This window comes from Rhipicephalus microplus, chromosome X, assembly GCF_043290135.1.
Source record: "Rhipicephalus microplus isolate Deutch F79 chromosome X, USDA_Rmic, whole genome shotgun sequence".
NCBI classification, from domain to species: domain Eukaryota; kingdom Metazoa; phylum Arthropoda; class Arachnida; order Ixodida; family Ixodidae; genus Rhipicephalus; species Rhipicephalus microplus.
Window position 1 is genome coordinate 442,336,702 of NC_134710.1, and position 16,258 is coordinate 442,352,959.

Here is a 16,258-nt window from a genome sequence, read left to right on the forward strand (position 1 = left end):
TAGCAACGTGATGGCAAGTGACACAGACGTGCAACAGTCAATAGTTTAATAAGAGGGCAAGAGTACTGCTCAGGAAGAGTGCAAGAAGTCGAAGCAGAGCGGTGACCACGGCGTCCAGCCAGCCAAACACACCCAAACATTCTAAGCGCCTTTCACCAACAGCCATCGGCACTTGTAGTCTAATCATCCTGCCAGATGCCGTCACTAGCGCTGCGCTACATGGACATAATGGGCCTGTAGCGTACTTTTCTTCTTCTGGCACGACAAACTTGGGACATGAACTGGCAGTGGGTAGTCTTCAGGAAAGAAGGAAGAGGGAGATTCCACGATGGCAGAATAAACCACGTTCTCGAGCACTCGTGCTAATCAAAAAAGAAGTTGTTCTTGGTCGCTGTCTCGATTCGGTCACGTCCTGGCGAGCTGCCTTCTGCAAAAGCTGAGTGAGCGCTTGGAGGTTTCGTTTAAGGGTAGGGCTGATCTAAATAATAGAAGTTGTTAGATCAATTACAGCTTGTACTGCTAGCTGAGCCGATGTCGAGAATTTCTCCAGGAGGTGATCAGGGGCGGCCTCCGCCTTGGTCGGCCTCTCTTCCACCTGATCAAATGCCACTTGAAGCGTTTTTTCGCGGTGGTGTAAACAGTATTCCTGTAGCTTGAGTGCCCCTGCATGGAGGATTCATTTGGCTTACCTACCCCAACGCGGTACAAGCTGAGCTCCAGACGGCCACGTGCCACTACCTTCACATTACTCATGTTCGGCAGTTTGGCAAAGGTGGGATAACTTGTAGATCGCCTGACCAAGCTTGTTTTTATGATCTTCTGAAATGCTCGACATTTGGATCGATGAAAGTCAATGCTTTCATCCCGCCACACCTTGCATGCATCAAGGAGATTGTTCGTGGCATAGATAATAGCTTAAGCCCAGAAGAGACGCTCTAAAAGCTTTTCGCCGCTAGTGCGATAGCTATATACCGGTGCAACAGAACACTCGATAAACAATCGTCCCCACTGAGTTGGTGATAGCCACATTTGCTGTTATGTCATGCTCTTTGGAAATCAAAGTGTGGCCTTTGATTTTTAGAGTAGACGCGCTTGCCTCATGTTTATTACAATGTCACAAATGCTGGCGGTATGACCATAGTAAGGGAGATTGCAAATCTGTTTTGCTTTGTTTTTGTGGTAAAGGTCACTCCCCGGACGACTGCTCTGCTCAAGTCCTCAAGTGCTGCCTGTGTAGTGGTACACACAAAGCTGATAACCCTACATGCCAAGCTAGAAACCAAGAGACTGCACGTTACTAGGCAATGATTGAGGCGAATATTTCACAAGTGATCACAGAATGGGTCGAGAAAGCTATGGCGAAACTGATGGAACATGTCGAGAGTTGGTTACTAGCGTCACAAAGGGGGCTATTGCCACAAGTGGGTAGAGTTCCGACAGTGAATCACAGCCAAGGGACTTTTGACGATGCCCTCGAATGAGGGTCCTAGTTCCAGCTTGGCTGCAAAGAGTGGTAGCGCTTCAGACTCACAAATCTACCATGCAGATTTATAGAAATGTGCAAGCATGGATGTTGACCCACGTGTGAAGAAACTAAGGGGGCCTCCGCTAAAGGTTTCCAATACCTGCACTAACTATAAATGAAAGAAAGTTCTACCTTAGGTCAAGGGTGCGGCTAACATTTTAGATGAGGCTCTAGCCTCTACGGTGCTTTTGTCACCGGAAGATAGATGAGAGTGCTGCTTCTACTGACCTCAGCATTTTAATTGTTCAGATTCATCCAGATGTTATCATTTTACAAGAAACTTGGTTATCTCCAGATAAATTCTTTAGTCTTCATAATTGCTGACCATTTCATTTAGATCGTCCATCGAGGGGAAGTGGTTTACTCACTCTTCTGTGTAATAAATGCTGCCATAAAGCAAGGCTATGCTTTAAACTAATGTCTACAGAAAGTGAAATATCAGCAGTAGAAGTTACTCTTCCAGGAGGTCTCAAATTGTCTCTGGTTAATGCCTATTTTCCATTGGGTGTGCTGAATATTCAGTCACTAGATTTAGTTCTTCTAAACTGCGGTAAAAAGGTTGTGCTAGCTGAAGATTTGAACTCTCATCGTATATTATGGAGATTTAGAATGGATCAGAGTAGAAAGCGTCTACGTGACTGGACGGCATTGAACAGTTTCACCTGTCACAACACTGGATCATTACCTTTTTTACTGGGCCAGTCTTGTTCAGTGCTAGATCTTACGTTTTCGGGTCCAGAACTTTCTGCGTGGTCCTGGGATACTGTTGACACTGCTTCTATTAGCGAGCACATTCCCATGATTTGATATCAGGGGTCACAGTATAATGCACTGTGTCTTCTTCGTTCATTTATTGACCACAAAAGGTTTAAAATGAATTTGCGGGCAATTTTTACATCCTTGACTGGAAAACCAATTAGCGCACGTAATGTTTGCAATATTCTTGATTCTGCTTGTAAGAGGTCGGAATTCAAGATACAAGGATGGAAAGAAGCTAAGCCTAATATTTGGGGGAATGACGACTGCTCGAGAGACTACAAATGCTGAAAAACAGTGTAGAAGCAACCGATACATAATCAGTCTTCTATTACTGGAACAACTACAAGTTTATTGGAGCGAGTTTCAAGTGTACTGTCACGAAAGTAAAAGATGAATATAAATTTTGCCATTTTGAGTTCTCTTCAAAATCAAACAATAAAAACAGATTGTTCCGGTATCTCAGATCTATGCAATAATTCGACGTCCCTTAAATTCAGAATCAATGGTGCACACTACCCAAGAAATAGATGCACTAGGTGCAATTGCCAGGGGTTTGAAGGCTAGATTTTCTACCTGCACTCATTCACCTCTCCCGAGGCAAGACACTCGCCAAAATGCTGAAGATATATCATTGTTGATTTTCTCATCAGTTGTAACACCTTTACCAGCGGCAGCACCAGGCCCTGATGATATCACTACGAAGATGCTGAAAATTTTCTCAGATGTTGCTCCGAATGGTTTATTTGACACCGTAAATTTTCTATGAAACACCCTCAGATTCCTTTTGTATAGGTTACTCTAAACAACATTCGACCGATTTCGTTAACATCCAATTTGTAAAATTGATTGAGAGACTATTACATGCTCAGATAACTAAATTTATTACTGTTTATAAATTATTAAGTTCCTATCAAATTGATTTTAGAACAGAAATGCCTATCTGGTGTGCTCATGCACATTGATTTGGAGAGCATAATCTAGCTGACGCAGCGAAAGAAACAGTATGCAGCATTAGTTACACTAGATATCTCCAAAGCCTACGATAGTGTCGAATACCCTATTTTACAAAGAAGGATGAGAGAGATTGGTTTGACTGACTTTTTTATTGCTTGGACGACTACGTTCTTGATGGACGGGGAGTTTTACTGTGTACAATGCGAGACATCAACAGAGAAATTCAGACAGACACGAGGTGTTCCCTAAGGAGCAGTTTTGTCCCCACTACTATTTAATATCTGGCTTAGCACCATTCCTTGTCATCAAAGAGTGAACACGTATGCTTACGCAAATGACATAGCATTCTTTGCATTTATACATGGCATACAATCACTTCATACTCCTTTACAAGGATACTTATCTACCCTGGAAGCTTGGCTAGACACCATTTGTTTAACTCTTAATTTACTGAAATATTCACTTCTAGCATTGTCTTCTTAAGACAATATAAATATATCACGCATTCCACAAAGCTGATATTCCCAATGTGCAAACACTCAAGTACCTCGGAATCGTACATGATGAAAAGCTCCACTGAAGGATACATATTGAACATACAGTGACCAAAGCATCATGTGCGTTGGGCCTACTCAGAAGGATTAGTAACAGTTGATTGGGCATGCGGACAGACGCCTTAATAATGATTTACCAGATGTACATACGCCCTATACTGGAGTTTGGGTGTGCCCTATTTTTGGTGCACCAGCATGAAAGATATGTCCGTTAGTTCTAATTGAGTGCCAAGCACTTCGTTCGTGTCTGGGGTTACTGAATTTTGTAGCGAACTCTGTTTTACATAAGAAATCACGAATTCCTTCTTTGCCTGTAAGATTCAAATTATTAACGATTCAAACATTCTTAAGAGTCTATGACTCGCTGAAAAGGCGAGGAGAATATATATTTATCAGTGATTCAGCTCTCTTTTTTATTATAACACGGCCTCGCTATCATACCCCTCAGGTAATCGTTACCCTGAAGCTGTTGGGCCCATTGCAGATAAGGCTCAACAATATAGTGCCTATGAGTGGCAGGTTCAGTGAATTAGCCATATCTTATGCTGATATATTTCCTAATAATGCGAAATTACTACCAAGTAATCTTCTGAATGGCACCTTTCAAGAGCACCTAAATCAAAGTGATTCTACGGTTTTGATGACCACTGATGCTTCGCAGTATTAAAAAAAGGTGGGGGTGGGAATTTTTTCTACACAACTAGACTGGTCATTTTCTGTTAGGTTTTCTGATTACAACCGAATATTTTTGGCCGAGTTCTTAGCTGTTATACTAGCCCTACGTAAATAGTCTTTAACTATTACTTTTGTGACTATAGTTACAGATTCATTGTGTTCGGCACTAACTGCTTCAACAGATTCAGATATTCTAAGATAATTGCGATTACTTGTTCCTCATCATTTGCAAAACCTGCCATTAATTTGGGTGCCGGGACACAACAAAATTCTACTCAGTTAAGTTGCAGACTCTCTGGCGAAAGCTTCTCCGATAGGTCGTATTCTCTCTCTTCTTCCAGTAATGGCATTTGTTGCTGTGGCAAAGATCAGAAATTATGCGTTATCTGTGTTCACTCAAAGTCTCGATTCGTCACTGGAAATTTCGCACCTACAGTTCCCTTGGAGCAGGAAATGTGCAGCAAGCCGAGCTGAAGTTGCAATAACCAGAATGCATTGTAGAATTCCAAATCTAAATTTTTACATGCAGAGAGCAGGTTTGCAGTCTCCCCTTATTACTCCTATCGCAACGAACTCGAAACTATCCAACAGTTCTTGTTGAGCTGCTGACGTTTTCTTTACACAGAAAACATATCGAAACCTTATTGTGGCAATGTAGTCTACCAGTTACATCGGTCGTTCTGCTATCATTTGGGGCCTTTGCACTGGGGAACTCAGACAGGAGTAATTTCAAAGCTGTGGAGAAGTTTATATGCGACTCGAATAGATTTGGTAGGTGTATCAACTACTAACAATTTTTTATTCAGCTTTCCTGGTCAAAAGATCTTCAGTCTCTGGGAGATTACAGAAGATAGTACGACTTAGAATTATTCATAGTTACTGTTACATTTAAAAAATCATTTCAAAATCATTTTTTCTCTTACTAAATAATAAATATAAATTCAGTATGTATAATCCGCCCGGCTCATACCGATCGCCCAGAGTGGGTAGGTGCCAATGATCCAAAGAGAATCATCATCATGCTTTCGGAACTGCGTCTCAGTTACATTTACTGGTGACTCCGTACTATGAACGCAATTTTTTATGAAGTGGCATGAGAATCTCGACTGCCTCAAACCTGGTACCACTGCCACTGCACCCGACCAGGTACCCATTTCCAGTGTTGCTAGAGGTACTACTACTTTAACGCTATCGCAGATGTGGGTTGCAGATCTCTCCTTATGGTTTATTCAATTGGAGAACAAGTTCCACATTCATCAGATGATCGGAAATTCACAAGCATGAGCTACTCTTTAAAGCGTTGCCGCCACAGGCACTAGCCAAAATATGCGACATTCTCGTGGGCCCGCCTGGTGAAACTCATACGACAGTCAAGCAGACTCATTCCGCCTAAGCATCTGCACATTGAGCAACTTTTGTGCAACAATGAGCTCGGGGGCTGCCATCCCACACAGTTTCTACGTCACCTGCAACACCTGCTTGGGGACCAGCCGGCCTGCTCGGAAACATTCATATAATGGGAGTTGTTTCTACAGCGTCTTTCACCTATCATGCAAATGGCTCTTGTCCCAGCTCAGGCTAAGACTCTGTCAGAGCTGGCAGAAATGGCCAATGACATCATGGACATTGCCCCGACAGTCATAAATGCTGCCCGCACCTTTCAGATTTTCAAAGTAGATTCCCTTCGAGAAACGCTAAAATATCTCGCAGCTGAAGTCGCAACTTTGCGACTGCAATTGCTGAGCATTTGCAACCTAAATAATCAGCCTTCTCCACACTGACTATCTATCACCTCACCTGCTCAGCAATGGCCACTCGACCAGACCGAGCACCGCTCTTCATTGTGAACGACATGCTACTACAACCGGCATTATCAGGCCGCGGCTCGCAAATGTGTGCCACCTTGCACATGGCCCTTGGGGAACGCTCATGCCGATCGTCAATATCAGTGGCAGGTGATCAAGGCCTATCATCAAGCCGCCTCTTCCACATCACTGACAGAACCACAGGTCTTCGCTTGCTGGTGGACACTGGAGCAGAAGTCAGCATAATAGATCTTTTTCAAGCATCGCAGCAGCACCCGTGGGTGCGCAAGTGATTCTGGAAAATGTGTGTACACAACCAGGGACCTCGCCACCTCTCTTAGTGCATTTCTCGCTGATCAGCAGCTATCGAATAGCAAAGATTTTCTTCATCGCTATTTTTCGAGAAGACATCAAGCAAGCCTATGTCCAAGTGTCGTCTGGAACACTCGGAGGTAAGAGGTGGGCATCAATCTGTGAGTTTTCTCTCAGCGTTTTAGGTGTTGTAGGGAATCGCGTAACTCGATCGCGCACAAACAAGGAGACGCGCATTTGGGCGCGACGCGTTGACAGCATCTCTCGACTCGACAACAGGTGCGTTTGGTTAACTATGGAAGGGTGTCCTTGCGTGCATACACTCAGTTATTTAGGAGGATTGTGTTTCGTGCGACGAGAGCACTGTCGTACAAACAATTCGTAGCGGCTGGTTGCCGATGTCATGCAAGTACAGAAAATTTCCAAGGATGCACAATCTAGTATATGCAGCCTTTCCATGAAGGGTGTGTTGAACATGGCGAAATGAGTTCTGGACACTAGCTAAAATACAACTACGCTAATCTAATTGAAACATCCAGATACATAGCCCACTCCCTTTATTAATAAAAGAAGTGGGCTATGCGCTAGCTTACCCGCATCCGTGTGTTGTAGCGATTCATTTTCTAGTTTCAATGTGCATTGCAAAACTGGCTCTAGACACGGCAGCTACACTACAACTACGCTGATCAGCGTGAAATGTCAACTAGAGTGACGGGTGTAGGCGCTAGCTTACCTACGCCCGTCTTTCACAGCGATTCGTTTTCTAGTTGTTTTTTAATCTGATCACGACGGCACGAGCCGATGCTAAAGGGCCAAAAACAGTGACGTGTGATACGAGAGTAATACTAACTGCCCCACGATGAAGAGAGGTTTGCAGGTTGATAGGTTATTCTGAAAATGCGACCCTGAAAATGTTAGAGAGCAAAGCAGAGTAGATAACATTAAGCGCAAATTGCTGTATACGTACATCTGTTTTGGGCATTCAAATGTATATTGTACATACGTTTTACGATGCGGATGAACAGACTACGCCGGCAGACTGTATTCAGTATTCACCGAACTCGGGTGAGATTCTTATTGCGTCGTAGCTTCCATCACAGCTGCCGCTATGTAGATCACTAGCTTCGCCGAGCTTGCCTCTGCCGCGGTGTACACAGAATTTTCAAACTGCACTACACCCTCACAGTGGCTTCCGAGATAGCTTGAAAAATGCCTATTCCAGCTTCCAAAACTGACCGGTGTCTCTGCGAGAAGTCAACTCCTTTAAAAGCGATCAATTGTTCTGTCATTGCAACTCACGAACAGAAGTCTCTGACCTTTGATCTAGGTCTCAAGAAGAAACTACAGTGGTTGTTTTGGATAGCAGACGTATGCTACGCAATATTTGGCACCAATTTCTTAAGGCATTTTCATCATTCTCCTGGATATGAACTGCTGTCGCCTGGTGGAGAGCTATACCGGTTTATTGGTCAATGATTTTCTGTCACGCCCTACGGCGCTTAATGCCAATTTCATAAAATGGCTTACATCACCATATACAGCTCTGCTCAATGAGTTTATGGAGATTACTGCGCAGTCTCCAATGAATAAGCCCCCCAAGCGCACTGTGGCCCACTGCATTGTTACCACAGGCCCACCTGTCCACCGCCACCCTTAGAGACTTGGCCCTGATAAACTTCAAATTGCTCGCAACAAATTCGAGCGTATGTTACAGCTACAGATCTTCCGTCGGTCATCAAGCTCATGGTCGTTGGCGCTATACATGGTTGCCAAGAAGAACAATGACTGGTGGTCGTGTGGTGAATATCGGACCCTCAATGCAGTCACTGTTGCAGATCAATACCTGTTACACAATATTCAGGACTGCACTGCCTTTTTAACCGGCACAACCGTAAACTCAAAAATTGATCTCATGAAAGCTTATCAGATTCCCGTTGAGCCTTCCGGAATTCCAAAAACTGCAATATTTACCCCATTCTGGCTTAATAAGTATTTACAAATGCCTTTCGGTTTGACAAACGTAGCTCAGACATTTCAGTGTTTTATAGATGAAGTCAGAAGAGGCCGTTTTGTTTCGCCTGTATGGATTATGTTTTTGCCAGCAAGGACACTGAAATGCACAAGGCACATCTCCGTGAGATTTCCACTCGACTGCGTGCACATGATTACAACCTGATCATGACAATGTCGAAAAGTGTCAGGTTGGAGTCTTGGAGATAGCGTTCCTCGGACATCAGATCACTAAAGACGACATCACTCCTCTACCTGACAAGGTTCAAGCCATCATCGACTACCCGCCTCCAATGTCCACATGTAGTCTGCTAAGTTTTCTCGGAGTTGTCAATTTTTATCACGGCTTCATCCCTACATGCTCTACACTGCTGCAGCCTGTGAAAGTGCTACTCTAAACTTCGAAAACCGAGTCAGCCGTACTTTCCAGGGACAGAGTCACAGATCAAGCTTTTGCCGCTGTAAAGACCTAACTCGCCCAGGCCGCCCTCTTGCACCACTCTTCATCCACTACTCCCACTAGCCTCATGGTGGACGCTTCTTCAGAAGCAGTTGGAGCTGGTCTTCATCAATGGATCAACAGCGCATGGGCTCCAATATGCTTCTTTTCCCACAAGTTACGCAATACTGAGTGTCGATACAATACTTTCGGATGGGAGCTCCTCTCGGCCTACCTTGCGGTTTAGCATTTCAGGTACTTTTTTGAAGGACGACAATATGCCATTCTTACTGACCACAGGCCATTTGTTTCGGCTTTACGTTCCTGCAGTGCAACGCACACTCCTCGAGAGCTTTGACACTTAGCTTTCATTGCCCAATTCGCAACAGAAATCTGTTATACAAAAGGCAGCTTTAACAGTGCAGCCGACGCCCTCAGTCGTATTACCATCAATGCCATGAGGCACAGAAATTAGACGATGATCTTCCATGACTCCGATCCTCTACCTCTCTCCGACTGGAACAAGTCAACTTTCGCGACGACAACGTCGCTCTCTGGTGCAATGTTTCACACAACTGCACTCGTATCTATGTTCCTTCACAACTGCGTCGTTCTGTTTTGGACAACCTCCACGCAATCTGCCATCCAGGCATAAGAGCTACGCAAAGCCTGGTCACTGAACGCTATGTCTGGCCGTGCATCCAGGCTAAAATTTGTGACTGGGTTCGCTCTTGCACAGTGTGTCAGTGTATGAAAGTACAACAGCACACCAAGCCTCCTTGAAGAACATTTTTTTTCCCTAATGCACATTTTGACACCATTCATTTGGACATTGTCAGGCCTTTACCTCAATGCCGGTGATATAGGTACTTGCTTACTTGTATTGACAGGTAGACCAGGGGGCCTGAAGCAGCTCCATTGCCTGACATCACGGCAGAAACATATACGCATACCTTTCTTGCTACCTGGATTTGCCGCTTCAGGGTACCATAAATGGTGACTACTAATCGAGGCAGACAGTTTGAGTCAGCGCTTTTCACCTCTGTCACATCTCTACTGGGTTGTGCGCGCATTCGCACAACTGCGCATCATCCAGCATCAAATGGCATTCTAGACAGACTCGATCGTCATCTAAAAGCTCCACTTGCTTCACAGCTTCACGCTGAAGATTAAGTATCGCACCTCCCTATCGTGCTTCTCGGCTTTCGTTCAATGCTTCAGCCAGAACTTGCCTGCTCTGTAGCAGAGATGGTTTATGGCTGCACACAACGTTTGCCTGGTGACCTCGTCAGCCCCGTTACAACGCAGAGTGTTCCGCATCCATCTTCTTTCATCCAGCATCTGCGGATCTTCATGCAATGCCTGTGCCCATCACCCACCTCAGCGCACATTAAGAACGATGTTTTTCTGCCGGCAAACCTACAGACATCTTCACACGTTTTTGTTCGTGTTGATGCATCTCGCTGTGCTCTTCAGCCTCACTATGGCGGTCCTTTTGCAGTCATCCAACATTCTGAACATCATTTTAAAATCCTGCGCAATGAGCATGAAGACACAGTCAGCATTGAAAGGATCAAGCCAGCACCCATTCTGACAAACTCCATCTGATCTTTTTTTTCTTTAATTTCCCACGGCCACTTGTCTGCAGGGAGGCCCTTCTGTGGCGTACTTTTCTTCTTCTAGCACGGCAAACTTGCGACATGAACTGACAGTGGGTAGTCTCCAGAAAAGAAAGAAGAGGGAGTTGAAACAATGGCAGAAAAACTGCGCTGTGTTTTAAGAATCGTGTCTCAGAGTGTTACCGCCCTTTCTAGAAATTGCTGCACTGTGCCTTCCCTTGGTGAGTCGCCACTGGGGCATTATGGCAGAACGGAGTGCCAGAGAGCAGAACAGACGACGCTTTTCCGCTTTTGCCTACTTACATCAGGAGCCGCGAGTGGTTTTGTTTGGTGTAAGGTGCTGCTGTTAGAAAGAAACGGCTACATCTGACCGCTCTGACTTTTATGCACGCTAATTACTCTTTTTGTCCCAAATACCCGTAATCGTCATTGAACATGCCGGATAAGAAAGGAATGCGGCAGACACACTTGCTCAGTTCTTGGACGAGATAATACGCGAAAGTCACCGGAAGTTTTGTTGATTGCTCAGTGCTACTTCAGGACTTGGATTATTTTGTTGGTGCAGCTATTTTCCCCTTGTTAATGTCTGTTTTTTGACTCACTGATAACGGGGCTGGTATTTTACATCTGAAGCATATCATGTAATTACTATGTGAATTTATTAAGACGAGTGCCTTAGATACCTCAATAAAAACTCTAGTTCCCCTACCTAAGACGACTCGAAGGCGACGGTCGTGTCCTTTTTCTTCTCAGTCGATGTACTCATCTTACTCTGTCAGTCTACGAGTGTCAGCAGGGCTTTGCCGTGGGTGCAAACCCGTCTTGCATCACAGCTGGGAGAGGGGGAGAGCACTGGTGTAGCTTGGGTGCGAGAAAGCGCTGGTGTAGTTTGCGGGGGACAGTACCCCTTTTTCATTCCCCTGCCATTGCCCATGCCCGCCACCTTTCACACCACCCTTCAAAAATAGGCTGCACCTAATGTGGTTTGCACTGCCTCCAAAATTAGATAAAGTGCAAAACTTGCTTGGAATCGCCTCCATGATCTTAACACCTTTGACCAAGCTCGGATATCATGCGATGGCGTTAGTGCGTTAAGTCACGCGACGTTTTCATTTCGTCAATTCTTGGCAATGTCTGACGTTATTACGTTGTCATCACGTGATGGCTTTTCGAATCACTCGACGCCGCCTGAGCGAGATGCAAACGTTCAAGTTTGCACCCAGCCCAGAGCTGTTGTACAAGTCCGGAGCTTGCAATATCACCCTCCTATTGATGGCGTGATGACTTCCCCACAGCATAACGCGGGACATCGCCAGTGCGTATGTTCTAAGGTAGCTATATTGCGGCAGTAAGATTATGTATTAGTTGGCTGTTCAATAGAGTGGGATTAGGGTATGCCCCAATCCTAAAACGCCTGAGTGTCAGAGCCTGAGGTCTGCTTAGTTTTCTGTATGGTGGAGGGTATTGTCTACGTGCAATGTAAAAATGTTTTGTCAATTCATAATACAAGGTGGGAGGGTATGGGTTCTCCAAGACATCAGTGCCGCACTTCCTGATAGCTGCACGGTTCATTAGTCCTCGTGCAGATTGAACAGGGCTCCCTTAATGCGTCCCGTATGAGCTGGACACCAAGCGAGTGTTTGGCGCTATGCATTTGTCCTGAAGAATTCGCAAAGCTACTTCCAATATTGCTCCCTAGGCAAATGCTCGGACCGCCGATCTGGAGTCGCTGTAAATTGTGGACCTCCTGTTATCCAGCAAGGCCAACGCAATCGCCCCTGATATGTCAGCCCCCGTCGTCCGGATCGTTGTAGAGTCGGTAGTAACACCCTCGAGGCTGATGCTCACTGCCTTATACGCCTTCCCTTCAAGATATCGGGCTGCATCGATGAAGGAGCAGTCCCCAGCTTGTTCTTGAGCCCTACGTAGTAGAGCCTTTGCCCTGGCCCGTCTTCTACCCTTGTTTTCCTCAGGGTGGACATTTTGCGGGATGGGGACAATGGTGATTTGTTCTCGTTGTTGACAAGGAATGCTGCATAAGTGAGACTTGATTTTCATCGGTGAAATTCCCAGCTCACGCAGGATGTTTCTATTGGAACCCGTGGTAGAGAGCCCGAGGAATCGCGCCCTCTCCTGTGTGAAATTTCTTCAAGTTCAAGCGTGTTGTGCATGCCGAGACGAAACAGTCTATCTGTGCTTGTGTACATGGGAAGCCCGAGAGCTCTCTTTATGGCCTCTCTTATTAACATGTTAAGCTTACCACTCTTCCACCTCTGCCAGTTGTGCATGGCTACAATGTACGTGAAATGGTGCATCACAAAAGCGTGCACCAAGCTTACGAGGTTATCTCCTCAAAGTCCATGTTTCCTGTTGGAAATCCTTATTAGTCTGATGGCATTGTCAGTTTTTCTGGCGAGACTCATGACCGTCAGGTTAATGGAGCTGTTCGACTGGATGGTCGTATACCTAATACCCAGAGGGAGTCTACCCTGGGGATCAAGCTGCCCTCACCTGTTTTAAGAGTGATGTCAGTATGCTGTAATGGCTTCCAGCGTCTTGGTTTGGGGCCCCTGCGCTTGGGCCTGTACAGAAGCAGTTACGATTTCTGCGGCAAGAATTGAAGATCAGTCGTTTTAAGGTAGTTTTTCGTGACCTCAATAGCTTCCAGTAGCACAACCTCTATTCGTCCATCGCTGCCAGCGGCACACGATACGGTGATGATGTCATCAGCATAAATGGTATGAATAATGCCATCGACTTTGGAGAGTCTGAGACAGACTGATCACGACGAGGTTAAAGAGGGTCGGGGATAGTAGTGAGCCTTGTGGTGTCCCTCATAAGCCAAGCTTTACTGGATTCGAAACAAGATCGTTCATCGTGAGTATGGCCTCTCTGTCAGTCCGGAATGATTACATAAAGACAATTTTAGCTTAAAGAAGTACTGACTGCATTTGATCGCCAAGAAGTTCAGACTAACAGAGAGCCCCACCTACCCAAACCTTCCCTGCCCCACCCGAGAGGACTGGGAAGCTGTCCTGCTCAGCTGCTTCGACCTTCAAGCCCAACAGGCATTGGTGTTTAGGGCCCGAGCCACCGCGGCAGCTGCAGGGATACCGGACTAGAAATTTCCCCTAGTGTTATTGAAAGGTGGCCATAATAATGTTTTCTAACACAACCATCGTGGTGGTCTAGTGGCTAAGATACTCGGCTTCTGAAGAGCAGGTTGTGGGATCAAATGCTGTCTGCAGCGGCTGCCTTTTCAATGGAGATCAAAATGCTGTAGGGCTGTAGGCTGAGATTTGGGTGCACGGTATATAAACCCAAATGGTTGGAATTTCCGGACCCCTCCTCTATGGTGTCTCTCAATCATATGGTGGTTTGATATGTTAAACTCCATGTATCAATCAATCAATCAATCAATCAGCAATAGAGTGAATAGAGAGCCAGGTCCTGTCTGGATTTACTGCGTGGAGTGTAAAAACTGGGCTTATGAGGACTGCGTGAGGGCCCACATAGTCACTTTCAAGTGCTTCTACTGGATCACCTGATGAGATGAATTTTTTTCACACTGTCTCATTTTCCCCACCAGTTGGGGAGATATGAGACATGGGGTGTCGTTTACATTTCTGTTCATAATAAACTTTTGAAGCGTGGCATCATAGTCACATTTATGTAACACTTCCTTACACAAGAAGAAAAGATTTTGCATTACAGCTTAATGGTAACATGTGGAATAAAACTATGTATTTACCATTTTCTAATTTTGGATGTCACTTTATTTGACCCTATCATATATATAGTGCCGTCCCGTGTTTCAAATGTCAACAAGGAGCATCACATTTCTTGTACGTAACCTCAAATGGGCCAATGTATAGACAAAAGTATGATGCCATGTACTCTACACCCACCATTGAAATACATGGCATCATTGCTTGAGAAGTAGGGAAACTATGTTCGTAGCTGGCTATGTCGCTATGAAAAACCCAGAAGCATTCAGACAGCAGGAGATTCTGCAGTGGCCATGGCTTTCCCAGCAAGACCAGTGGCCCCTTGTGCTCACCCGTTTTCGTCCTTCATGATGCGATAGACGTCATACTGGGAACTCCCGATGCCCTTGAAAAGTGCCGTGTCATCCGACACGTCTGTGTACACCACATTCCTGCCTGGGTGAGTAAAAAAGACATACGATACAAAACTTGCGAGTTATGAAGAAATTATTGGGACAGAAAAAACTATTGTTTTTCTTTTTACTTGCACTCAAACCATACCCGCAAGTGGCCGTTGGAGCGCATGAAAGGTCTGAGGCTGGGACTGCGGGTGGCATTCTATAGCTGCAATAAACTTACCAACGACAACGACGCGGAATGTGTGCTTTTTTACCCATCTGATAGTAAGGTTTAAAACACACCCAAGGACAACTAACAGATAAATCACCATATAAACATTTATTTGGGTAACTCTAAAGAAATTCTAGCTGACGCAATAAATTCTGTACACATCGTGTTCAGGATGAGCTCAAAGTATGACAAAATTGTTTTGGAGTCTACTATGTAGCGCAGAAAATTACATTCCTAATTTTAGGGGCCTGGTCTATTGTACACTGTCGTCATTGCTTGGATTTGCACTGTCAAAACATTGTATATGAATTGAAAAAAAAAACAGGAAACAAGCTAGAAACAGAATGGCAGACAAAAAAATGAAGACATAGCAATAAAAACAAAATATATTAAAGATAAAGGTAAAACACAGAGAAACTTCAAAAGAAAAAAAAAACTTCAAAATTGCTGAAACAGAAGTGGCTTCAAGCTTCCACCTTCCTTCATGCTTGGCAATAATGCAAAGCTGTCCTAATAATTTTTTACACAACACTTGTTTGAATAATCAATTCACATGAAAAATAGAGCAGTGTTTACAGGCCTCTTACTGCTCCCTTTAAACTGGGTTTACACAGGGTAAGTTTCACGCTGTTCTACAAGTTCACCGTAGCTTTTTTTTTTATATGGGCAACATTAGTTAGATCTCATTTATACCGGCCCAATCACAGGGTCACTCACCCAAATAACTTTATAGCACAGCCCATTAGTCGTCGTATTGGTAGAAAAGTAACTGCAGTCCACCAACATGCTATGCGGCCGACGATAGTCGCCCCGCACTCTTTATATTACTGGAGTAGCGATTATATGGACACACTCAGCTGAATTTTGCTGCCGCCATCGGCATCGACCTTATACACCGTATATGTATGCGTATCTACATATGTGAAAACGCAAGAAATATAAATAAACCAGAAAAACACTCCGACCTCTGAATAGGGAGGGCGAAGAGTTAGCCACAGAGCCACGAAGGAGCACCTGCTTCAATGTTCAGACGGCAATCTATTTATATCTACCACTTACCACTGGCGAGAGAACTATCGTGTTCTCAGCAGTAGGAGCGAGATGGAGCAATAAGCGTGTTGCGAGATCGTAATGATGTGGCTGGGCATGCTCTCATCTCCAATGTGCACTTTTCCCCACAAAAAAGGGGCAAAGTACGCTCACTCATCTCACGCGCACGCTCACTTATCTCAAAGTGGGGACAATGACACACCTTAGGTTTTCACCGCA

At 44.8% G+C, this 16,258-nt stretch overlaps 1 protein-coding gene across 7 annotated transcripts in view; it reads right to left on the minus strand.

The window, feature by feature from the left end:
* Positions 1 to 16,258, minus strand: part of LOC119161804 (uncharacterized) — a 268,657-nt gene that overhangs the window by 30,549 nt on the left and 221,850 nt on the right. For all 7 annotated transcript variants that reach the window (XR_012887672.1, XR_012887673.1, XM_075880544.1 and 4 more), the window contains one exon: positions 14,713 to 14,815. Coding sequence is in view for 5 of the 7 variants with exons in the window: in XM_075880544.1 (XP_075736659.1) it covers positions 14,713 to 14,815 (103 nt within the window). In the remaining 2 variants the exon portion in view is untranslated. The remainder of the gene's footprint in view (positions 1 to 14,712; positions 14,816 to 16,258) is intronic.